Genomic DNA, 25,717 nt, shown 5'->3' with positions numbered 1-25,717 from the left:
TGTAAAGGGTGATTTTTTAAGAGCTTGATAACTTTTTTTAAAAAAAAAAACGCATAAAATTTGCAAAATCTCATCGGTTCTTTATTTGAAACGTTAGATTGGTTCATGACATTTACTTTTTGAAGATAATTTCATTTAAATGTTGACCGCGGCTGCGTCTTAGGTGGTCCATTCGGAAAGTCCAATTTTGGGCAACTTTTTCGAGCATTTCGGCCGGAATAGCCCGAATTTCTTCGGAAATGTTGTCTTCCAAAGCTGGAATAGTTGCTGGCTTATTTCTGTAGACTTTAGACTTGACGTAGCCCCACAAAAAATAGTCTAAAGGCGTTAAATCGCATGATCTTGGTGGCCAACTTACGGGTCCATTTCTTGAGATGAATTGTTGTCCGAAGTTTTCCCTCAAAATGGCCATAGAATCGCGAGCTGTGTGGCATGTAGCGCCATCTTGTTGAAACCACATGTCAACCAAGTTCAGTTCTTCCATTTTTGGCAACAAAAAGTTTGTTAGCATCGAACGATAGCGATCGCCATTCACCGTAACGTTGCGTCCAACAGCATCTTTGAAAAAATACGGTCCAATGATTCCACCAGCGTACAAACCACACCAAACAGTGCATTTTTCGGGATGCATGGGCAGTTCTTGAACGGCTTCTGGTTGCTCTTCACCCCAAATGCGGCAATTTTGCTTATTTACGTAGCCATTCAACCAGAAATGAGCCTCATCGCTGAACAAAATTTGTCGATAATAACACATTTCGAACCGAACACTGATTTTGGTAATAAAATTCAATGATTTGCAAGCGTTGCTCGTTAGTAAGTCTATTCATGATGAAATGTCAAAGCATACTGAGCATCTTTCTCTTTGACACCATGTCTGAAATCCCACGTGATCTGTCAAATACTAATGCATGAAAATCCTAACCTCAAAAAAATCACCCGTTATATCTCACAGATTGACCGATTTTCCGGTCAAAAGTCAACTATAGATACAATATATACATATTCAATGATTAGGGCCTTCAACAGTTTTGGTTGGATTTGGGCAAGTTTTGGTTATAAGGGGTACACTTTAAAGGAATTATTAGTGCGAAATTTTTTTAATTGCTTCTTGATTTGTGTAGGTTTTCATTTTCAAAGCTTTTTTCATTGAAAAATTTACCGCTTTCGAGTTCGTGAAGAAGATTTTGAAAGGACATTTTTTCTATGTACGATTATATAGGTTAATTTTAACCCAAAAATTCGTTATTAGATGCTTTGGCACACCCTAATATTATTACATATATACCATAAGTATGCACCTAAATTATTTTTCTGTATATCTTTGTAACAATATATGTGCAAGTGGCATACTCCTGCTCTTGTTGCAATGAATTTGAAGCGATCTTTCGAAATTCGGTTTGAGCTTTTTGGATTGCTTGGGGACCACAAATACACAGCTGCGGTTTTCACTAGATTTCAAGATAAACAGGCAAGTGAGAAGGCAGCTCATCTTTCCTTTTGGTGCGGTGGCACGAAGAAGTTAAATAAAAGAATTAGAGAAGTAAAGGCGAAAAGTGAAATGCCGACAGCAAATTTATTTGTACACTATTTACCGTTACATCCAAACACACATATATATATACATATATATATATATATTATTTATATAATATAAATATTAAGTTTGCGTGTTTATTTGACTTTGCGAGCGAGTCGGTTTCGAGCAGCTTACAAGTCACTAACGCTCTGCTTCTTGTCGGTTGCTTGACTTTCGTTTAATCCCCATGGACGCGTCAACACAAAGCAATTGCAAATGTTCGTACATTGTTTTTAATTCATGAAAAGTTTCATCTTTGATTAAATGAAAGAAAGTAAATTTGTTTTGTGTCGGCCTTACAGCGTCTAACGGTTTGTATGCTCACTCAAAATTCCATAAGAAATTCGTTTGCATAAAAGTTGAATGCGAAATGGAAGCGATAATTTGTGAACGTAATGAAAATTAATTATTCAAAATATTTGTATGAGCTGGTCGCTCGACGCAAGCTCAGGCGGTTATTGCGATTTGCAACAATATGGCGTAACCTTGGGAAGTCAGAGACAGTCTTTGTGCGCACAGTTTTTTGTTAATTTTAGGATTTTTTGGTGTTTTTGAATTTTTTTTTGATTTAAGTTTGGATTTTAGTGTTAATAGTTTCTGTAGTAACCGTACTAAGCCCAGACAGCAACCATCTTTTGTTACAAAAAACGAAAGAAAGTCATTTATTGTTGGTTTGCCATACATTTTTGCAAATATACAATCTCAGGATTGTTATCTGCTTTCTCAAGTAAACTGGCTTCAGTTGCCACGCGCAAAGCTTAACCCCGTTATAGTATTATAAATGCAAGTATATCCGAAAGTATAAATAATTCCTCAATAAAAGTGTATTTCGATCATCAGTGAGATTTTAAATGATAATCTCGAAGATATATCTTGCGGAAGATCGCACACACTTTTCAAGGATACCAAAATGAAATTCATGTTGGCTTTCGTAAAAAAATATTGAAAAAGTTAAAAAAATAATTGGTCAACAGATGGCAGCTCCAGAAGAGGTGGTTTGCGCATTCAAACTAATATTTTGGAGTTGTCTCGACCGTATTGATCAGAACACTTTGAAAAATGATTTAAACGAAAAAAGTATTTTTATAACTTGAAAAAAAAAATATTAAAATTTTTTGAAAAATTATTGGAAAAAATATATGAAAACTATATTCAAAAAACTAAACCATTTTGAAAAAAAAAAAATTATGATAAACATTTTATGAAACATTCTAGAAACAAAAATTATATAAAATATTTTGGAAAAAAAATAAAATTTTTTCAAAAAAAGTTTTGAAATATTAAAAAAGAGTTTTAGAAATATTAAAAAAAAAGTTTTAAAATACTTTTTGAAAAAAATATTAAAAGGAAAAAAATATTAAAATTTATTTACAAAAAAAAATATCGAAAACTTTTTGAAAAGAAATTATGAAAAACATTTAAAAAAAGGAATTGATCAAAATTCCTTGAAATTTGATTCAAACGAAATAAGTGTTTTTATTACTTAAAAGAAATATTAAACATTCTTGAAAAACAGTTTTGGAATACCGTTTGAAAAATATTATAACAAATTAAAAAAAAAATAACTTAATATGAAAAAAATTTCGCAAAAAAAAATACGAAAAACATTTTGAAAAAACCGTAAGAAACATTTTGGAACAAAAACGTGAAATATTTCGAAAAATAAATGAAAACTTTTTCAAAAAAAGTTTTGGAATAATTTTGAAAAAAATTAAAAAAAATTTTGAAAAAAATCATGAAAAAGCATTATGTAACATTTTCGAAAAAACAATTAATTATTTTTCTTTTAATCAAATATTAAAAAAAAAATTAAAAATTTATCAATTAAAATGTAGAATACTTCATGATAAAATATGTATATAGAAACTTCACCAAATTAAATTATATATCTGTTAGTCTAATGGGATAAGAACATTCTGAGGTATTTTATATACTTATTATTTGCATAAATAAGAGAAAAAATCCTTTCTTTCATTATTATTATTGCTGAAGTAATGGGTCGGTTGCATTTAAATCTACCGAGTGGTGAGAAATAAAGAACCGTGTTGGAATGCTGAATATGATTAAAAAAATTATTATCAGGAAAGAACTTCATATAATCGGAAGGAATATTCTAAATAAAGCATTATACATATAAAAGTTCAGAATTCAGATTGTTTCAGAACTCAGTTGATTTTTGAATGCAAATATTGTCACCGAATTAAAAAAAAAAGAATAGATATTTACTACTTACATAACTATGCTACACATACATACCGAGTATTTTCCTGGCACATAAATTGGCTGACTATGACTATTTGGCAGGCCACCTTGGCTCGAATGGCCGCGATGACCGTGATGCCGGTGGTGTGTGCTGGCGCTGGGGCCACCAATGCCACTGACGCCACTACCACTACCGCTACTCCCACTGCCACCGGCCGGATTCAGGGGACTTCGCTCCGCCCACGCCGCCTGACGAGCGTTTTCTAAAGCACTTAAAATATCTCCAAAGGGAGCCATTAACAATTCACAATAGACGGATGCTAGACCCTCTAAATGACCGCGCTGACCGTCCTGCAAAAGACAAACACACACAAAACACAATACGATTACAACAACAATCAAACTAAACGGTTACGGCACCAAAATTTTATTTGGTTTAAGATTTGCTACTTTTCGATTTCGGAATGAGGATTTCTACGATTTTGTTGTGATTGATGTTGCATTATAGATAATGAGTGGAAGAGGGTTTTTTCTTGAAGAAGTGGAGTGATGTATGTGAATGGTTAGACATATATGTATTAGTAGCGAGCAATTAAATGAAAGCGGAGATGATTGAAGTATGGATTATTGATTAGTGGTTATGGTAATTGTAATGAAAGATGATTTTTGTTTGTGCAATGGAATGATTACTGGGCGGTCATGCGGATCATGGGTGATGCTTATTGTGGTCACTGCAAGGGTTAAGGATTTTAATTAACTTAATTATAATGTATAGAGTTAAATTAGTGGGCAGTGGTTAGTCGGCATTTGGGGAGCTTATGAGTGAGAGTATTTATTTCTAATATGAGCATATGTATGTACAGGTATGTGCTGGATGTTAGCATGAGATTCGGGGGCTAGGCTGATAAATTTTCTATTTAAATATTAGTAATTGATTATTGCGATTAAGGACATGCTTTGATAGATTTGTGATTAAATTTTATATTGATGAGAATAAGTTGAGCTACTGAGAAGGTGAACTACCGGTGAATGTGAAGTGAAATAGCTACTGGTTGATGGTGGTGATTAGATGAAATTTAAGTTATTTATTATTATTAAAAATATTTTTTCATAGAAATTTCATAATTTTGAAAAAAATGAAGTATAGTAAAAATACTAAACAAATTACTTAAGTCTACATAGTCATCAATATATATATATGGCGGTAAGAAAAATATTTCGTTCCACTTAAATTGCAATATATTCAGCTTACTAATGGCATAATTACTCTTATCACACATTCCACTTAATTTTACGCGCTTAATAGCGCTACTTTTTCCAGCGCCACTACACTGACTAGCTTTTAGCATTTCCACTACTTGAAATAAATTATGCGCGCCGTGTGCGTTTTGCTTTATCAGCGCTGTCCCGCGCACAGAAATGCATTTATTGCTCGCGCTAAAGGTGCACGCTCAATACGTGGCTAGCGCGCGCCAACGCCTAAAAATATGCAACATTAATGTACAAGTGCAGCGAGCCAACGCGATAAGGCACGCCACAGGCAAATTTTTAATGGCTCATACACACACATGCACACATACACGCGTATACAAAGCACACATCTTAAGCGCGCACGAAGACACAGCGCGAACGACAGACATTATCGCGCGGTTAATTGCAATTCTTGAGACCCCACCACTTGCTTAAGTATGTACAGTCGCCAGCTATAAATGAGTTATGCGCCCGTGCGCCTGAAAATACAACAAAAGTATTACTCGTTGGAAAATTAAACAAGAATTTCATATAATTTCTGCGCTTAAGTGCCCGAGCGCGCGCATATGTATGGCATAACTGTAGCCCCACATGTAGCACATACTTGCGTGTGTATGTGTGTATTTTTGGTGGCGCGCTGCTGCTACGCGCATGAATCAGCAACTTTAGTGGCTAATAAAAATGTTGTGTGCGAAAAATTACGAGCAAATCTCAATCGGCACATAAAAGCACGCAATCAGCGTGAACAAACGGTGTCAGCTATCGGTATCTAACGCGTATCCAATTAATTTTTAGAAAATTAGACAGAAAATTGAAGAAGTTTATGGTTAGGAATTAGCTGAAAGATATGATAGAAAAATTAAATGGAAGTGTTGTGGTTTTATAAAGGGTGATTTTTTAAGAGCTTGATAACTTTTTTTTTAAAAAAAACGCATAAAATTTGCAAAATCTCATCGGTTCTTTATTTGAAACGTTAGATTGGTTCATGACATTTACTTTTTGAAGATAATTTCATTTAAATGTTGACCGCGGCTGCGTCTTAGGTGGTCCATTCGGAAAGTCCAATTTTGGGCAACTTTTTCGAGCATTTCGGCCGGAATAGCCCGAATTTCTTCGGAAATGTTGTCTTCCAAAGCTGGAATAGTTGCTGGCTTATTTCTGTAGACTTTAGACTTGACGTAGCCCCACAAAAAATAGTCTAAAGGTGTTAAATCGCATGATCTTGGTGGCCAACTTACGGGTCCATTTCTTGAAATGAATTGTTGTCCGAAGTTTTCCCTCAAAATGGCCATAGAATCGCGAGCTGTGTGGCATGTAGCGCCATCTTGTTGAAACCACATGTCAACCAAGTTCAGTTCTTCCATTTTTGGCAACAAAAAGTTTGTTAGCATCGAACGATAGCGATCGCCATTCACCGTAACGTTGCGTCCAACAGCATCTTTGAAAAAATACGGTCCAATGATTCCACCAGCGTACAAACCACACCAAACAGTGCATTTTTCGGGATGCATGGGCAGTTCTTGAACGGCTTCTGGTTGCTCTTCACCCCAAATGCGGCAATTTTGCTTATTTACGTAGCCATTCAACCAGAAATGAGCCTCATCGCTGAACAAAACACGCGCGCGAAACACATTTCGAACCGAACACTGATTTTCGTAATAAAATTCAATGATTTGCAAGCGTTGCTCGTTAGTAAGTCTATTCATGATGAAATGTCAAAGCATACTGAGCATCTTTCTCTTTGACACCATGTCTGAAATCCCACGTGATCTGTCAAATACTAATGCATGAAAATCCTAACCTCAAAAAAATCACCCGTTATATAAAATACAGGTTATATAGAGAGGAGGGATAATAGCTAATATTTTAGTGAAGACAAACTGAGAATATTATACAAAGTTTGTGCCAGTTCTGATAGAATGCTGGGTTATGTTACGTATATAAGCTGATATTTTAGGGTTTACGAATAATCCAATTTGGACTGCTAGAGAGAGTTTTCCATTGTGATGCCCAGCACACCTGAATATGCATCAAAAATACCGTCGTATATCTGCAAAGCATCTGGATCCAGCCAAAAATTTATTTATGACAACCAAAATGCTTCATCCCTAGTCGAAAGCTGGACAGTGAAGCCGAAAGGGGCTAGATGTTTGAACTTCATCTTCTTCGCCGCATCTTTGACAAGTTGCGTTCTCCAAATGTTTAGCCTCAGCACGTGAGTAACAATGAGTCAGTGTCGTGTTAAAACATCTATTATTGCGGCCATGTGTACCTCGCTAAGAGCCAGATCCATTAACCATTTGTGTTCCACTCTGGCACGAGGCCTATAGTTCCAGCGTCCGAGAGCGGGAATGCAGGGAATGTAGGTAAGCCTGCGCATTCTAGTCAACAACTGATGAGATTGAAGCAAGCAATCGAAAAAGAATTGGCCAGAACTGATCAAAAGAAAGGGCCTTATCTTCCATCAGGACAACGCTAGACCACACACATCTTTGATGACTTGGCAAAAATTGGAGAGCTTGGCTGGGAAGTTTTGATGCATCCACCATAAAGCCCTGACCTTGCCCTTCGGGTTACCATTTGTTTCGGTCAATGCAGAACTTCCTTAATAGAGTAGAGTTGGCTTCAAGAGAAGTCTATGAAAATTACTGTCGCAGTTTTTCGCCGAAGAACCAGTAAAGTTTTACACTATTGGAATAACGTTTCTAGCGCAGAAATAGCAAAAAGTAACAAAATGGTACATTCTTATGCATTAAAATTCATTACAAATATAAAAAAATAAGTTGAAGTTTGATTGGAAATACGAAAAGACTTTTTCGACTAACCTATAGTATAAACTATTTGGATTACCAAACCCAAAGCAACTTTGAAGAAAAAAATATCAAGAAAACTCAGTATTTTTACAAACAGTTCTTACATCACTTCCGTGTTGCGTAAATCAATTTACAAGCCCTTAACAACAAACGCCACACAAAATATATTTTTAGCTTAGAACATAAACATAGGTAAGTGCTTAATATAGACATTTCGGCGTTTTACTCAAACCTTATTGTAGAGGAAATTGCGCACAAGTAATTGCAGTAATTTTCGAAAGGAAAAAACCAGACAATTTGGCGGAGTTTATACAGCCATAAACGCGTGTTTGTATATGTAAGTATGTAGTAACTCATATACACATACGCAGCTATTCGCAGAACGTGCCTGCACACAGCTGCGACGTGAGCGCTCACTCCTAAAGGTGGTTGAAGGTGGCTTACAGTCGCCAGCCGTCGGCTCTAAACTGGTAAACAGTTAAGGCTGCCGGAGGCGCCTGTGTTCAACAACATACGTAAGTGCTTAGAACTACGCATGTAAGCGCAGCCACTGACATTACGCACAAACACACTCGGAGGATGATGTCTTAGCGGTAATAAAGCAGCGGTAGCACACATATGAGGCAATATGGCGGAATTTCGCTGCGCCTTAGACTAGCTACCGCATGCGGTGGGTTGCCTCAAGGTGATTCAACAATTTCGAGCCAAATGTGATCTTAGAGACAAAATTAGTCATGTGCAATACATATATACACACATATATCAGTCGATATGGAAAATTTTGGCGGTTTCGCTGGAGGCAAGGAATTGTTGCCTTGTAGGAACACTTAATGGCGTCTTGACAAAAGAGAGGCAGCTTTTGAAGATTTTGCTGCCTTTATGTTTTGCTTATATGTGAAAGGTAGTTAATGATTTGAAGGCGTAAAATAAGTAGTTATGGAATAATAAAATATTAATGAAGACATAATATTAAACATTATTGAGTTGTGGAAGTCCCTAAAAATTTATTTTTAGCTTATTTTGAAATTTTTTATAATTTTCTTGTTAATTGTTATTTTAATGTCATATTCTGCAGGCGTGAAGTCGTTGGTTACACACCGTCACCTAAAATGCAAAACAACGTATCATCAAAAAATCGAGATTGAGTTTTTTATGGCTTACGATTCACTACATCATATTTTATATGTGTTGTATAAATTTTCAGCTCCCGCTGTCAGATATAACCAATATATAACCAATACATAATCAATACATAATCAATATATAACCATTTTATAACCAAAACTCAAATTTTGTTTCAAGAGTGGTTTCTATAGCATTTTGCATTTTAGGTGACGATATAAGTTTCTCTATTATACATATGCAATTTCTAACGGGTATGCTAGCATCGACTGCTTTGAAACAATTTGCGTTCCAACCCTCTAAGAGAAGACCTAGTGTGCAAACCAGTCAAGTGTTTATTTATAATTCTTACAGGTGAATTCATTTTGAAATTTATGTTCTCATGTGTGGATTTGTTTTAATAAAACACGTTATTATATTATATTACATATATACATACATATGTACATGCAAGTCTTTTATTACTCTTTAAATAGATATTTGGAACTCAGCTGCTTTCTACTCATTCTCAGCTGTGTGTGAATACTATAGGCGAAGACACGCTCGTTCTATAAAATAATTTGCCTTATTTCCCTGTACATTGAAATAAAAAAGTCGGAGATAAAGCAAAGAAAATTTAAGGAAGTGTTGCGTTCAGTGTAATTTACGTCCCTCCCTCATACTTTTTGATGACTAAATTTACTTTCAAACATGCATAGACACAAATACAAATTCATATGTATATATTTACATATATACAATTGGGGTACTCACAACCTGTCGTAAAGCATCGTAAAATCGTAAAATTATAAATTTTTACACTTGTTTAAAAAAATTGTTGTTGGATTTCATACAAAAATGAGTTTACACATTTACAATATGTTTTCGAATCGTTATAACTTACAACTTTATGAGACTTGCGAATTGCACAAATATATATAAATCATACATATTTATATGTTATACGTATTACTTATATTGCAATAAACAATTTCTCGTCTTGAGCAATCTTGAGATCTAATAAGGCAAAACAATGTTGTTAAAATAAATTGCTAATTTGCTGCAAATGAAGCTTAAATTAATTTTAGCAGAAGCGTAGAAGAAAGGATATGCTTTACAATTATTTATAATATCTGTTTATATATATATATATATATCGTCACCTAAAATGCAAACTAAATTTTTATAAGTTTACAGGCGTAGGAAAACCGATGCAATAGAAACCACTCATATTCAAAGAAAATTTGAGTTTTGGTTATAAAATGGTTATAAATTGGTTAGGAAAAGGTTATATATTGGTTATATCTGACAGCGGAAGCTGAAAATTTTATGCTACTTATATGTAATATGATGTAGTAAATCGTAAGAAATAAAAAACTCAATTTCGATTTTTTTGATGAAAAGTTGTTTTGAATTTTTGGTAACAATATGCAGTTAGAATGAATATGAGAATAAACTCATTTCACTAAGCTCTTTTGTTGTATGGGTGTTGATGTCATCCAACAAAGGGAAAGTGTCATGAGTTCAAAACTATCTCCTAGCAAACTAGTGGAACTAACAACAAATTTGTTAAAGACAGAAAAATACTCGGACATTTTCTACAGATTCATGACGACGAGTACTTCCATCTCTAACTAGATTACCATGCCAATGTCTGCCTTATTGAGAATATTTTTCATCCGATACATGATATATACATATCATAAACTCAAACCCATATCGTTCCGCTACCACCGTATTCACCTGATCTGGCGCCGTGCGACTTCTGGCTGTTCACCAAGCCCAAACAACCGCTCCGGGGATACCGTTTTTATACGATAGAGGAGATTCAAGACGGCGAAGACGGAACTGAAGCCCATCCAGGAAAGTGACTACAACCAGTGTTTCGAAGATTGGGAAATCCGTTGGCATAAGTGCATTACATTGGGAGGGGATTACTTTAAAGGGGATGAAATTGATTTGGAAGAATAAATAAAGAATTTTCAAAATAAATACAATGTCACCTTATTTTTTGGCCACAGTAGTATATTTATGGCATATAAGTCATTATGAATAATATATATTTTTTGATGCACCAGAACCCCTTGTAAAAGTTCAATACAAATTGGGCCTTGTCAAATACCAATTGGACAATTGCGAGACAAGTCGGAAAACCATGAGTATAAAATTAGTTTGGCTAAAATTTACCTTTTTTTGTAAAATTTTATCAAATTTGAATTGTTTATCAATTTCTGAAATTTTTATTCTTAAAAATCGCCAATTTTAGCTTAAATCTCGCAAGATCTACCCATTAAGGTCTTATAACACGCCTCTAAAAAAAATATTTTTTTTTTGTTACCCTGGATGTCTTAGTAAATTTTTTTTTCCAGTCATGATTAGGATTCTGCGTCTCTTTATCCCCATACAAAGCATTTTTAACGATATTATGTGCAAATATTGAAGGTTTTACGGTGTAAAGGTCAAGTACGGCAATTCACGAAAGCTACAGATTTTGTCAAAGTCATGACTGTGGCAGAAAGTGAAGCTTGGAAATGTTTAGAGTCCTGAATAACCATTAAACACCAAATTATAAAGAAATTGTCCAAATTTTCTGACAAACTATCAGCTCTAGAAGTAGAATCAATTAATATAGACGATCTCCGCAGTCATATGGATAATTTTTGGATATTTCAAGAGAATATACTAAAGAGAGCGGTATCACCAGATCAAAAAGTGATGGCATATTACCTCTGGTTGTTAAAAAAAGATTTGGACTGGAAAACTATAAAGGAAAAGCTTATTATAATAAAAAAAATTTATTTAAATTTAAGAGACGTTTTCGACATTTGGCTCTCTGTCTACTTTTCAAATAAGAAAGTTCTCTGAGCGCCATTCACTTGGGAGTGACCAGAAATGATTCTTTTACATATGACTCAAGCAGCTCACGAATTTCGATCTTAACCAAGTATCCTCTGGGTAATCTAAAAACATCCGTTCGAAGGCGAGCTAAACTGAGAAGGCGCAACATTCCTCCCAAGAGTCGTGCGCTGGGTTTGGGACTCGCCACAAAAAAAACACCCCCCAATGAAAACTACTGGGACTCCTTAAAATATTTTTATTTTTCTTCTATCGTGTTAAATTCTCTTATAAATCAACTCTTTCGAACATATAGAAATAATTACTTTAATTACTAATTAAATGGATGCGGAGTTAAGTTGGGATGTAGCTTTTGTCGAATTAAACCTAATCTCGTTTGTGCATTTAAGCGGATTATGTAATCGTCAAGCGAAGCGTACATATAAATATGCTTACAACTGTAGCACAATGCTGTATATACAAACGAATTTTCATTTTCGCCGGATACACAACTAAAAGCGATTCAACTCGATGGCTGTGAACGACTGGAAGGAGGGAGGGAGCACCCCGGTGCCTTTAAAGCGCACTTACGAGGACTGTGAGCATAATTTGCTTTGTTCTTGTTAATCATAATTTGCAGACAAAAAGGCAAACGTAATTTAATTTCACTCAAAAACAACAAATGAATATGTAAGCGTGCGTGTGTGTGTGTGTGTGTGCGCTAGAGTAGGGTGCTTTCCTGCGTAATTGCGCAACAACGACAACAACAATATGTGTAATGACAGCAGCGGCAACTGTAGAAATGGCAACAGTATTAATGCAAAAATACAAAACAACAACAATAATAGGAGTTACAACAAGCACAATCATAGTTAAAAGCAGAGAAATGCCGAGACGAGTTGGTGCGCACACACGATGCCTTGGGGCACGCACTTAATGCCGTGCCACGCTGTGGGGTACATTGGCGTCGGCGGTGTGGGCGGACGAAGTGGCAGCTGCAGCTTGTAGTGAATTTTGCCATTTCGCAGTCGAGCTACGCCTTTCGAAAATCAGCACGCACTCGTGTATGTGTGACTATTCCATTGGCGATGTATGTGTGTGTGTGTGTGGGGACAGTGTATTTGCTTACCCGCTGGCAGCAACATGAACTTGTCACACACATACACACATGCACATGTGCAGAAATTTCGCCCGAAGTGTGTGTGTGTGTGTGTCATGTTGGAGCAGTGACAACAAATATTTGAACAAATTGCGCACACCAGTTGTTGTTGGCAGCGACAGAACGAAGAAATTACATTAAATATGAAGCATTATGCTAATTATTGCTTATTTTATTGTGTTCAGCAAAAGTGAAAAGCATTCGAATGAAATCTAGAAATCCACCGAAGGCAACATAGCACAATGCTACGCAGCAGCAACAAGAATAACAACAACAAAAGTTAACAATTAGTCAACTGCACTGGCAGCCACTCCGTTGCCATTGCGTCGAAGCTTCAAAATGTACGTGTGTGTGTGTGTGTGTGGCAAGCACATTGCAACAAAGATTTTTCGGGAATGTGGGTAATAACAAATTAAGCTCACACACACACAGACAGTCAATCTACTGACGACTGCACCCAACGTTGCCAGCTTGTGGCTGCAGGGTCGTTGGCAGTGAGCGCACTCTCGGTGCCCTGCTGTTGGCAGGATATGAGCACAAAGATTTGACTTAAATGGCAAAATACACAGTGTGCTTTGTCCTCGAATGGCTTGTGTTGCTGCAACATGTCAACAACTGTATGTGTGTGTGTGGCCAGAAGGCTACTCCCAATTCGATTCGGTTTTGTCTCTGACTTTGCTCTTTACTGTCACTCAGCGTTGAAATGTGCAATGTGTAATTAAACTGCGCAGTATTTTTGAATTTGTACCACAAATAGGAGGAACTCGATCAGGTTCGAAATGTTTACACTGCAGTTATGGCACAAGGTTAAGCCTTCTTCGAGGTATAGGCGATGACACTTAACTTGATTTGAATTTTTGTTTGGAGACATTAAGGTAAATATTGCTTTTGAAAGCTTTGCAAGAAGTTAAAGGTACTGTTATTGTAGGGGGTTTCGCAAACAAGTGCCTGGAGAGTTTTTTCAATCCAGTCATTATTCTAAGTGAGATATTAAAGATCAGCAAAAACTACTGTTTCTCTAATGAACGCAGAACTTAAAGGGGTTATTAAGGAGAAATAGTGCGTTCAATAGAAAACGAGCAGTTCCGTTGCTCGTGCAGCCATTGCAAATTGATGGAGGCTTTTGGCCAAATTCTGTGAGTATGTGATTATAATTTCTGGCTAACAAACTCAGCTAGCATCTTCCAAGTGGAAGTTATAGGCATAGAGAAGCCGTGTGGAGATCTATTGAACAACTAAGAAAGGATGAAGAAGGCAACTTACACAAACAGCCTGGCGGCACTATCAGCTATGTCGTCACCAAATATCAACATCCAGTGCGGTAAGCAAAGTGAGGAAGACTCTAAGCTCACTGGCAGATCAACTCGACTTGTCCATAATTTGTGTTCCCGATCAAAGGAACATTTTCGGCAATGAAAAAGCAGACGAGTCAGCTAAGTCAGGAACCTTTTTAGATGGACCGAAGGCAGAGACAATACCGTGTTGTTAGGAACGATCAAGATGAAGCTCTAAACTTGGTTTGAACAAATAGCTCCGAACAGATGAAATTATACAATCCAATACAAAATGCGAAACAAGTATGGCCAATATACGTATATGACAATATAAGAAGTAAGGACTTAATACATAGATACAGAAAAAATATATACCGACCATAACCGGGCATTGACCATTTGGAGAACATGCGTTAAAAATGGGTATGCATTTCCCATAGGTACAAACTCTAAGGAAGCAAGGAAACGGTTCTTCACTTTTTCTGTGAGCTCCCAGCTCTATCACAAATCAGACACCGAACTTTTGGATGCCAAACCTTGAATGTATATCTACAAAAACCATAACAGAGATAAGTAGTTTCATTGAGATTACAGCAATACGTAATATATAATATCAAGATATAAGGTCTTACGATAGTGTATTAAAATGGCGCTGCCAGCATTCATTGTGGATTCGAAAATATTTAAGAGCGGACATGTCGAAAAGGAAGAAAGCGGGATTTCCTCGTCGGTCCTTTTATTTCCTTTAGGGTGTGGAACCGGATGGTGTGATGTGAGTGGTGTAATTATGATTGGTGTACTTGTGTGTGGGTGTCGATATGTGGTGCTCTCTTGAATAGTGTAGAATGTGGATTGTAAGTGGTGAATGTGGTGAAGGTTGCGTATCAGTGTTGTTAGTCTGAGTCGATGTTGTGTGCCAGTGTGGTATGTATGTTGAGGTCAGAGGATGATGCTCATTTATCCACTCATTTTTTAACCTAAATATCCATTCATCGTTTATTTTGAAAACTCTGCCCTTGAAGTGACTCTGACAACTGGACGTAGTCTACTAATTGATTTCAACTTTAGACCCTTGAAACAAATTTTTTCTTTGTTTAACGTTCATAACCCCACTTATCACTATAAACAAGTTTTTTGGTTGATATTTAAAAATTTTAGAAAGCGGGAGCGATTTAAAAAAATATTTTTTGACCATATTCATGATACTACTTTTGGGAAAGCTGACTGAGCGAAGTGAACAGTCAACGCTAGGATAGGTTTGGGGCTCGTTATCTCATAAAACTACATGCTTTTGATCAAATATATTATATGAAATGTTCTTAGTTAAGTCTGCATTAGAAATATACAAACAAAAGTCAATTTTTTCGTAACGAACGGACCGCGACTCGCTCAATTCTTAGATTTTACTCCAGTTTAACTAAGGACCTAGATAAATTCTTTTGTTCCATATAGGTCTAGAGCTAAAGACAATAAGTTATTGCCTGTGAGTTCTGTCCTTATCACAGATGAGCGAAGTCTATAGGTATTTCACTAAATGACCTCTTTAACTCCTCTATTTACTATCAATAGCAATTCTGCCTTATGAACTAAATTATGGAATCGACGAAAGTTAAAGATTAATGACTATGATTCTTAGTTGTGAAATTAAGCGTATAGTCTACATTTTATTACCTCAGTAGTCTTAAAGGCTTTATAGCAAATATTATTTTTAATTTTGCAGTAATAATTTCTATTCGAAGATTAATAATTAATTGGTTTCAGAGTATGGTGAATAGGTTTGACGCTGAAGCCACAGCTGCAAGTTGACTAAACAGTTCTACTATATATATATTTACAACTTTCTGTTACTTTCAACAAAGTAAATATGTCAATAAGCAACTATATGCAGACATAACTGCCTTTCATTTAAGTATTTCATATGTTACACTATTTACTTGACATTTCTATAAAAATTAAATTTTCAGAAGAACACATTTTAATTAAATTTGACAGTAACAACAACAAAGAACACATAAGTGTATACGAATGAGTGTTTCATATGCCTTTTCTGTTTTGAAGGCGCACACACGCACTCACACATTCCTCAGGCACAAAATTAAATTCAAATTGCAATTCGACGGCGTCTAAAATGCTGTGACAGTGGTGGTGAGCGGGCAGATGGGGCAGGGAGCAGGCAGCTGTAATGAATTAAAAACAATTTTTGAGCGTAGCGACGTTTAATTCGACAATTTCCCGCTGACAGGCACGCACACATACATGCAGCAAACATTACAAGTAAGGACACATGAGAGGCGCTTTGACAGGAGAGGGTTGGCAGCGTGACGAGCTGTGCGAGAAATTAAAAGCATTTCCGTAAACGGTGCCATATTGTAAAACATGCACGTTTAATTAGAAAATATTCGAAAATGTTTGTGCGTGTGTTTTAGTGTGCGCGTGTGCGCATATATACATATGCAGATATATGTATAATGGAAGAATGTGATGACTAGGCGCTGCGGATTTCCACTTTACAGCTGCGTAAGTTTGAGCATTAGACTTTGCAACTTCAGAGCAGCCGATTTAGTTGTAAGCAAATTTCTTGCTTTTTACACATACATAAATATATTTATATACATATGTACTTATGTCACAGTACCTTCTTATTTCATATTCACTAGTGTAAATTTTTCCCGCTTTGACAGTTTTAGACGACTGGGGCCCTTTATAGCAAACCTTTATTGGTCCTTTCGGCACTTTGGGTACCAGCTCGCATATGTATAATTGTTATTGTATTTAGTTCCACTAGGTCTTAAATTAAAAATATTTCGAAATTAAATTGATGGAAAATATTCTCAAGCTTAATCAATGTCATGATTTTTCGGATAAAACATTTTTCTTCCTTAACAACTCTTTCTAACGTCAAAATATCAAAATAAGCGCATAGAAAAGTAGTATAAAATTAAATTTGTAATGTATAACGCCCACTAAATATAAGATAATAAAAAAACAATTTTGTACAGCATCATTTCTTCATGCAGTTTTCTAGGTTCCGTATTTTTGTTTGAACTTCAGAAAGTTGAAAAATTCTTTTATAACATGCTCTTAAAGAAAACACTAGCGCTAGATCTTGTCAATACACATCTCTAGAACACCTTGATAGCAGTTTTTAGCTCAGAAAGTCTAATATTGTTGGACCTACTTAAAATTTTTTTTCAAATTTACTTCAATTATGCCATACAAATGTTGGTTAAATTTGGTCTTCTACAGACTGAGTATATCATGCAACCTTTGTAAAAGAAAAAGATAAACGACAAAAGTTTCGGTTACATTCATGAATCCGGCCTTAAGGAGTCCATAGCAACTTAAATAAAAATTTCTGGTAGGACTATTGGGTAGTTAACCAGTGACTTAACCGGTAGTTGGCCGATAGTAGTTTATTGCTCAACGAATTTCGTAGCTTACACAAATAAATTTACTCACTAAATAAATTATGCCTTACATTTAACAAATATTTAAGGTAGCGCTATTGGGTAGTTAACCAGTGACTTAACCAAAAGCTAACTAGTAGTGTATTGCGCAATGAATTTCGAAGCTTAGAAAATTTATAAAGATTAAAAATTAATAAAGATTAGCGCTATTGGGTATTTAACCACTTACTAACCGATAGCTAACTAGTTAGTTAACTAGTATGTAGCGTATTGCTCAATGAATTTCGAAGCTTAGAAAATGTATTAAGATTATAAATTTTTCAAGATAATAATATATATAAACACATGTAGTTAGCTTTGTGACAGAGCATTTGTAAAATATTTTGAAGTTTTAGTTTCCACCAATCATCACCGCGAACTTAGAAATGGCAAAATTAGTTTGCTTAATAAGATTTTAATCGCCGTTGAACTCACGTTTATTGCACGAGTGACTTATGGCAACAGAAACTTATACCTGCCACACATGACAGCAAGCTTTTGATTAAAAACATTGCGACAGATGTTGCTTAACGGATTTAGCCAGCTCTGATTACACTTTAATATTTGCTAGACATTAATTTCGAGAAATTATAATAATGATAAGGCAAGTATTTGGGAAAAATAAAAATAATTTAGTTCCAAGCTCAGAAAGGGAACAAAAACTTATTTCATTTTCCTTTACAAAAAACTAAATATGCCTTTTTGATATAAGAATAGTAAATTTAAGCTCTTCAAATATAAAGACTTAGCTAATTTTAGAAACTTACACCTTCACACACATACATATATATATATACAAGTTGTCCTTAAAGCCACCAGCTCTACCTCTCTCCATTTATGTGGACCCCCTTGGAGCAGACATATTAACTCATTTGAGCAATTACTCACTTCGCTAGCTTCCTTGTAGCGGACACTCACGCCAAGCCGCTTCGAATATATGTAACGCTTAAGAGTAAATATGTATATGTGTGTGTGTGTTTGTGACTATGAATATCCATGAGGATTTTTGCTGATCATCGCGACGGCGACTTTTGACTGCCCGCCAGTTGCACGTGCAGCCAAAGCATTGAGCACTCATGCAAATACTTCCATATATACTATACAAGCACACATACACATAAATATCGGTGTATGCGTGTGTGTGAAAGGGAGCAACTAGCAGCGTCATTGTAAACTCATTAACTTAACGAGCTACATTGTGAATGAATAAAAGGATTATTAACAAATCGCTGATTTTGAGCATAAACGAGCGCCAAACCCACTATCTGCACACACACACATACATACAGACAGACACGATTACTGGAACGGTAATACCCGCAGAGCGCATACACACACACACGTGCACTTGCAGATGGTATTATGATGGGTTGACGTATTGTCATCGAGCGACCGCCGCAAACTGCCGACTAACCACCGCAACGAGGCAAAACGAAGCGCGAGGAGGGAAGAAAGAAGCGCGAGAAGGGCAAAACGGTGTGCAAAGCAAGCAAAAAAAATATTAAAATAAAATAAAGCGAATAACTTATAATGGACAACTCGTGTGATATATCGCAGAGATTGTGCCTGACAAACACACACACTCATACAGAGTGCATGACAGCAGGCCGATTGTCATGTACGAGCACGACACACGCCCACAACTACAACAATGTAAAATTTATGAAATTAACCCGTTGGCTGTGGCAAGTGACGGTTGCGCCCCCTTCAGTGCACCGCTCCGCCGACCGTTGCAGGGACAACTGTCAGGGACTGTTGTGGTGTGGGATCCGGTTGCTGGCAGGGCTGAGTGCGGATTTGTTTTGATGAATTGTGACACGATGCGGCTTGTTGTTGTTATTGGTGCGTACTCGTATATGTTGTTGCTGCAGTCGCTGAAGGTGGGCACCCATATGTCAGTCAATTTGTGCCGCAGTTCGGATCAAGGTTTTGGTGCCGTAAATCAGCGAACGGAAATCAAAGTTGATTGCCGTGACTTTGATCAGTTGACTGGCGGATAACAAGAAGGAAATTATTGCTGCTGTTGTGACTCACAGGCGGCAAATGTGCGCGAAATATGAGTAGTCGAAGTAGGCGGAGAGGCGGCGGGTGCTGAAGTACTAGGTGCTTTCGATTAGAAGAGTTGTCAGTCAGCTGTGCAGGATGTGCTAGAAATTAGATACTTTTGTGTGTTAAGTTTACTGGAATTAGCATAATAAAGGGTGACGTGGTGAGTGGAGGACTTAGTGCTGCTATTTGTGTTCACTGTACAAGAACGGCGCGGCATTTCTTCTGCGTATCGATTTCTGTTTGCAAATGCTTTCTAATAGATTGATTTCGAAAAGTAGGACAAGTGGCTGTTCTACACTGCTATAAGTTATGATGTCATGGTCAAGCCAGTTGGTTATTATTTATATTTAAATATATACGTTTATTTTCAGGAAATCATCGATCTCTTCGAGTAAACTGAATAGGAGATTAAAAATTAAGGAAAATGTGAGGACTTTTGGCTCGACTTTTGTTTTGGTTATAAAAATAGTGTTTATAAGCACCCTAAATGGCATTACAAATCACTTTTTGAGAGAACCAAAATTTTTTCGAGAATAAAAATATAAATTCAATCTTCAAAGATCTGTTAAATTCACACACATATGAAGTAAGTATATACATTTATGGTAGTTACGTATAGTACATCGAAATAAAATGCAGAGATTTTTCTAACATTTGTAGGTTTCAAATTTCTGGTGCTAAAATGTTCAGAATGTTGGAGAAGGGCTTCGGTGATAGTTGTTTGTCGTGAGCAAAGAGGGTCGATAACGTGTTAACGACAAACCACGTCCAAGATGACCATCAACTACAACTGGTAATCAAAACTTCAATAAAAAGAATTGGTGCTTGAGAATCGACGATGAACAGTCAGAGATCTTACTGGCATCGTTGGAATATCGGAAAAATCAGTGAAAACCATTTGGTCCTGAGAAAACTGAAATCACGATTGATTCCATAATCACTCAATCAAAAACCAGTGTCGCGTTAACGTCTGTGAAATGATGTTTTTCGACTACCAGGATGTCACAAACCGTATTATTACAGGCGATGAGTTTTCGATCTATGCTTACTACCGGGAAACATATGATTAATCGGCCGGATTGCATGGCAAAGGTGATCCGTAGCCGAAAAAACTACGCATAGCAGGTAAAAATCAAGGTTATTGAGGTGTGGTGCACTCCGTTCGGCCAAACTGTCAACAAAGAATAATATTTGAGTATTATGCGTCGTTTGCGCGAAGCTATTTGTAAAAAGAGGTCGGTAAGTGAGGATTTTTGCCTCAAGATACTACACTGTCGCATACTGCATTGATTCTTCGTCAGCTTTTCGCTAAGTTTTAAGCTAATATCATGCTACAGCCACCGTATTGGTCTGATTTATCTCACTGTGATTTTTGGCTATTCAGCAAACTCAAAGGACTGCTCCGGAGAAACTATTTTCGAGTCAACTGAAGACATTAAACATGAATTGCTACGCACCTTAAAAAGATATTCCGGAAACGAACTAAAACAACTGTTCTGAGCATTGAAAAAATAGTTGACATATGTGTAATGGGGTTAAGGAGCATTACTTTGAGGGGAACGACACCGATTTTGAGGAATAAATTAAGAATTTTTAAATTATAAATAAAGTCTTACTATTTTTGTTCATAAGAGTAGCTTCTCAATTTACACATTTTCTTGAACATGAATCCAAAACGTATTATATAACTGAAGTTTAGGAATACAAGGGAAATATAAAATATATACAAATATATAGCATTATGAAGAAAGCAATCCTAATGATTGCTTAAGGTAGTGCAGTTGAACATTAATTATTTTTGCAAACTATTTTTCCCTCCACCACTATTCTACTAAAGAAATGCTATATATGTATAATATTATACAAATCTTCTGAATACGAATCCTAGAAGAAAAGAAAATAGCAAGTATGAGTGCACACACACATATGAATATAGTGCCTGAGAGAACTTTCATTTTCACCGAACAAAGAACTATATTTTTTGTTATAAGAAAGAAAACTTTTTGCACGCCTTAAACGCTGGTCGCGTTGGCGTCAACACGTACGCCTGCCTGGACATCATAATAAACTTTTCATATTTTTGCTGCCATGCAACCGAGCTACGCGCCAACGTGCTGGGACCAGAGAGCATGGTTGAGTGACTGCTCACATTGCCATTATGTGCAAGCAAACACACAAACACTTAGATATCTATATATGGCGACACGGCGGTGTGAGGGAGGTGTGAATCACCACATTGAACGCTAAAAGCAAACATTAAATCGATAAAAGTCAAGCCAAGGCGCGTGCAACGAAGCAGAGCGAAGTCCACATTACAGCAAAGTGCACGCGTGAGCACACGAAGGGCGTGAGAAGGAAAGGAAGTGCAGAGTACACGCAGTGGAGGATGAGCGCAGGTGGAGCATGTGTGTGTGGGTGCGGAGGGTGGCTGCAGTTAACTTTTAGCGAAATTGACATAAAACGGAAAACTATTAGTACAATATGCGTTAAAGGCGATGGACTTCGTGGCGCTGATCAAAAACCACAAACACATACCCACTCATACTCCCACAGGCAGTGAATATGAAGACTATTATGTGTACACATGAAGTTTGTGCAAATAAACACAGACATGTGCACGACCACACACTTATCTATGGTTATTATAATGCGGTTATCACACGCATACACACATACGGTATGCGAGGCTTTCAAATTTCTTTGCGTGCTTTAAGGCGCTGCGGCTTTTGGTGTACGGGAATGCTTTTACTTACTTATTATATATCGAAGCAATGTCAATATTATTGCAATAAATCGCTAAGCATCATTAAATTTACGCATAGCTGTACACACAACAGTGGATTATAGACCATTTTACGTGCAGGGTAATGGCTGAAACCTGAATGGCATGGCCTCAGGCTGAAATGTCGAATGTGAGAAATTAATTAAGTCGTTAAAAGTGCTTAAGAGCATTACGATAAACTTGCCTTTTTAAGCATATATTAGTGCATACACACACTCACAAGCCTACCTGCTTTAATTAGCGCTTGCTGCGTGGCTGTAATGTGGTGCCCCGCCAGTCAGCTGCAGCTATTATTATTATGAAATGCCCCGAACGCTTACAAATATTGGCTCATTAATAGCCGCTACTTTTATTTTTTACGCACGTCTGCCTTGCGCTGCTTTAAATGAGCAATGCAAATACGAGAATAATGCCAAATTAAAGACACAGGTTGTACAGCAGTCCATATGTAGGTGTTATTTGCCGTTATGTGCGCACCAATGCGTGTGTGCGCACTTAATTGGCAAAGCATTTCTGCCAGCCATGCAAAACTTCTGCGAGTTACGCGCATGCAGATTGTTTTCTCGGGCGTTTAATGAGCAAACATCGGCCACTGGCCAGCCGGGTAAATGGCAGTCGACCAGAAAGGCGCTTAAAGGCTTATACGAACAGCCTAAGGCGGTCTTAAGGCAGACATTTTGACATGCATACTGCTGCATATAATACTTATATGTTCATAGGTATTGACGATTATTTCTATATATGCATGTGAATAAATCGTTTAACCTGCATATCTCATATAGGAAAACAGTAGACTTAAGTTGGAACTTAAAATATTGATTTTGATATGCTTCTGTAGGATATGATTTCGTAATGATACACTAAAATTTAAATTGATAACTCAAAAAGTTTTTGAGCTCCATCAATTGTCTATGGTTTCCTATATCACATACATATGGTCACAAAAGTCCAGCACTCTAAATAATTCCAGAAGCTTTTTGGGCGCGACTGAAGTGATTTGATCAATCTAGAATCAGTTGTGCTGGAGTTACCTGTTCCGTGCTGCAAAACCGGCAGTTTGAGGTTATACCCATGATGGATAAGTTTTTCCTGAGGCTGCACCGCCCTGTATAGAACACGACAAGGAGACGGAATTTGTCTCATGGTAGGTTTATCATATATCTAAACCGTGCCAGGTTGTAACATCTCAGTAGTAGCTTGGCGTGGAGGAATTCTGCTGGCTGCAGGTCCGTTCTCGCCTCCGTGCGGAGCAACTCCTTTATGGTGTGGGGCCCCACTGCAATGTATGGTTCTCGGTCCATCATCCTGAAAACTGTCGTAGAGCGAGCCGGCTACTACTTTATGTCCCGGCATCCAGATCAAGTATGCAGACTGTTAGGCGCTTCAGCCTTCCTATACACTCCTCCATTTAATTTCAAATAGCCATTTGACCTCATAACTATCGCTGAGTACAGCAATACGCTGGTTGAGACAGTTGTGATGGAGATTGCTTCTACACACTGACTTATGGCAAAGAATTCTGCTTGAAAGAAGCTCAAAAAACGTCCATTGGTATGAATAGTTTGGTATGCGGTCCCGCAATGCTTGCTCCAATGCTTTTCGAGAAGTCAGTGTAGCACTGGATTATGCTACCCTTCAGTAGTAGGTCGGGCGTAGAATCACTCCACTCCACCTTATTGCCGAGAGTAACTCTTAACCTCTTCGTAAGGTTTACTCTCTTCGTAACGCCATTCTTAGGAAGAAGGCCCAGTGATATGTCTTCTCCTAAAGCCTTCATTTGTTGAGATGACATTATCTTCCCTTTGGCAAAATCCTCTGCTGCTATAAGCAGCATGGTATTTTTCGGTATCTGTTTGATCACAAGATGCAGCGGTGTAAGCTCCAGAATGACTTCAAGTGCTCCGATTGGGAAAGAGCGCATTGCCTCTGAAGTGCAGACGCAGACGAGTCTTTGCAGTTTCGACAGATGGAGGCTCAAACAACCGACTTAAGCCCCTTTAGACTATGTTACAGGAAGTATTCTTAAATTTACCTTATACCATTATGACGATCGGCGTACCTCTGGCGTCGAGTCCCATTGTTTGTGAGCAACTTAAGAAGCTCATCGACTGGCAGATGGAAAAGAGCTCCACCCTGTGGGCAGCCCCTCGTAGTACCAAGATGAATTTTACTCTCCCCCACACTTATTTCAGCTGCACTAGTACGCAGTAAGGCCGCCACATTCCTTTTCTTCAGTGCTTGATGACGCTTGCATGATACGCATTATCAAAAGCACCTTCAATGTCAAGAAAGGCAAATACCACAACCTCGTCATTTTCCAGCGAAAGGCCTCGCCAAACCAAAACAAATAATTAATATTAAACAAGTTTAGTTCTTAAACTGCAAACTTTGACCATCAGCGTTTCGAAAATATTATTTATCCAAAATTCAAGTGGCTGGTTTGATTGCCACATTAGTTGTATAGCTTTATACCTCTCCATAATAAGCCCATTTATTCATGAATATAATGTCAGATTTACCATAACATGTATTGTCCTCTATACCATTTTATATGTGTATGCCCATTTCATTACTTCCCTACTCCCTTTCAATTGGCAGTATTATATTCCGCCACGTGTGCCAAATCATTGTCACCTTTCCGTAAAAAATTGAGTAAATTATTTATAACAGAAAACATGATAGACATCAGCGTCGAAAAACTAGTCTATACATTATCTCTAACGATCAGCGAATTCATAAACGAAATAAACCAAGTGAAACAGATAAATGTCGCAATAAAATAATTTATTGTCAGCCGCATTACCACAGCAAAACATAATCGTAAAAAACAAACGAAAATAACGAAAATAGAGACACAAAAGACACAAAGTAATGCAAAAAAGCACAAACTGACGCCCACACATACACGCGCGCATTTGCACACAATTGCAATTTGCACAGAAGTGCTATTTTGGCAACATTTCCACATTGATTCGGTGCAGATAAATGGCGCCCCCGCCACTGAGCGCTTGTGTACACTGACGGGCCAACAGCTGCAGACAGGCGACTGCCATTGGCGGAAATGAGATGGCGCTGAAGCCCGAGCAACGACGCTGTGCCAACAAGTCGTCAGTGGAAATGTTTCGCCATGATTATACTAATATACTTGTATATGTAAGTACATTATGTTTGACTGTGTGTGTTTGTTGGTGGACATGTGTGTGTACAAGTATGCATATATCAATTCTTT

The 25,717-nt window shown here is 37.1% G+C and overlaps 1 protein-coding gene across 2 annotated transcripts in view; it reads right to left on the bottom strand.

The window, feature by feature from the left end:
* The window catches only part of LOC105233611 (sterile alpha motif domain-containing protein 5), a 366,548-nt gene that overhangs the window by 42,727 nt on the left and 298,104 nt on the right, over positions 1-25,717 (bottom strand). For both annotated transcript variants that reach the window (XM_049446973.1, XM_049446974.1), the window contains exon 3: positions 3,833-4,129. In XM_049446973.1, coding sequence (XP_049302930.1) covers positions 3,833-4,129 — 297 coding nt within the window. The remainder of the gene's footprint in view (positions 1-3,832; positions 4,130-25,717) is intronic.

This window comes from Bactrocera dorsalis, chromosome 2, assembly GCF_023373825.1.
Source record: "Bactrocera dorsalis isolate Fly_Bdor chromosome 2, ASM2337382v1, whole genome shotgun sequence".
Lineage (NCBI taxonomy): Eukaryota > Metazoa > Arthropoda > Insecta > Diptera > Tephritidae > Bactrocera > Bactrocera dorsalis.
This window is presented reverse-complemented; position numbering and strand designations above follow the sequence as displayed.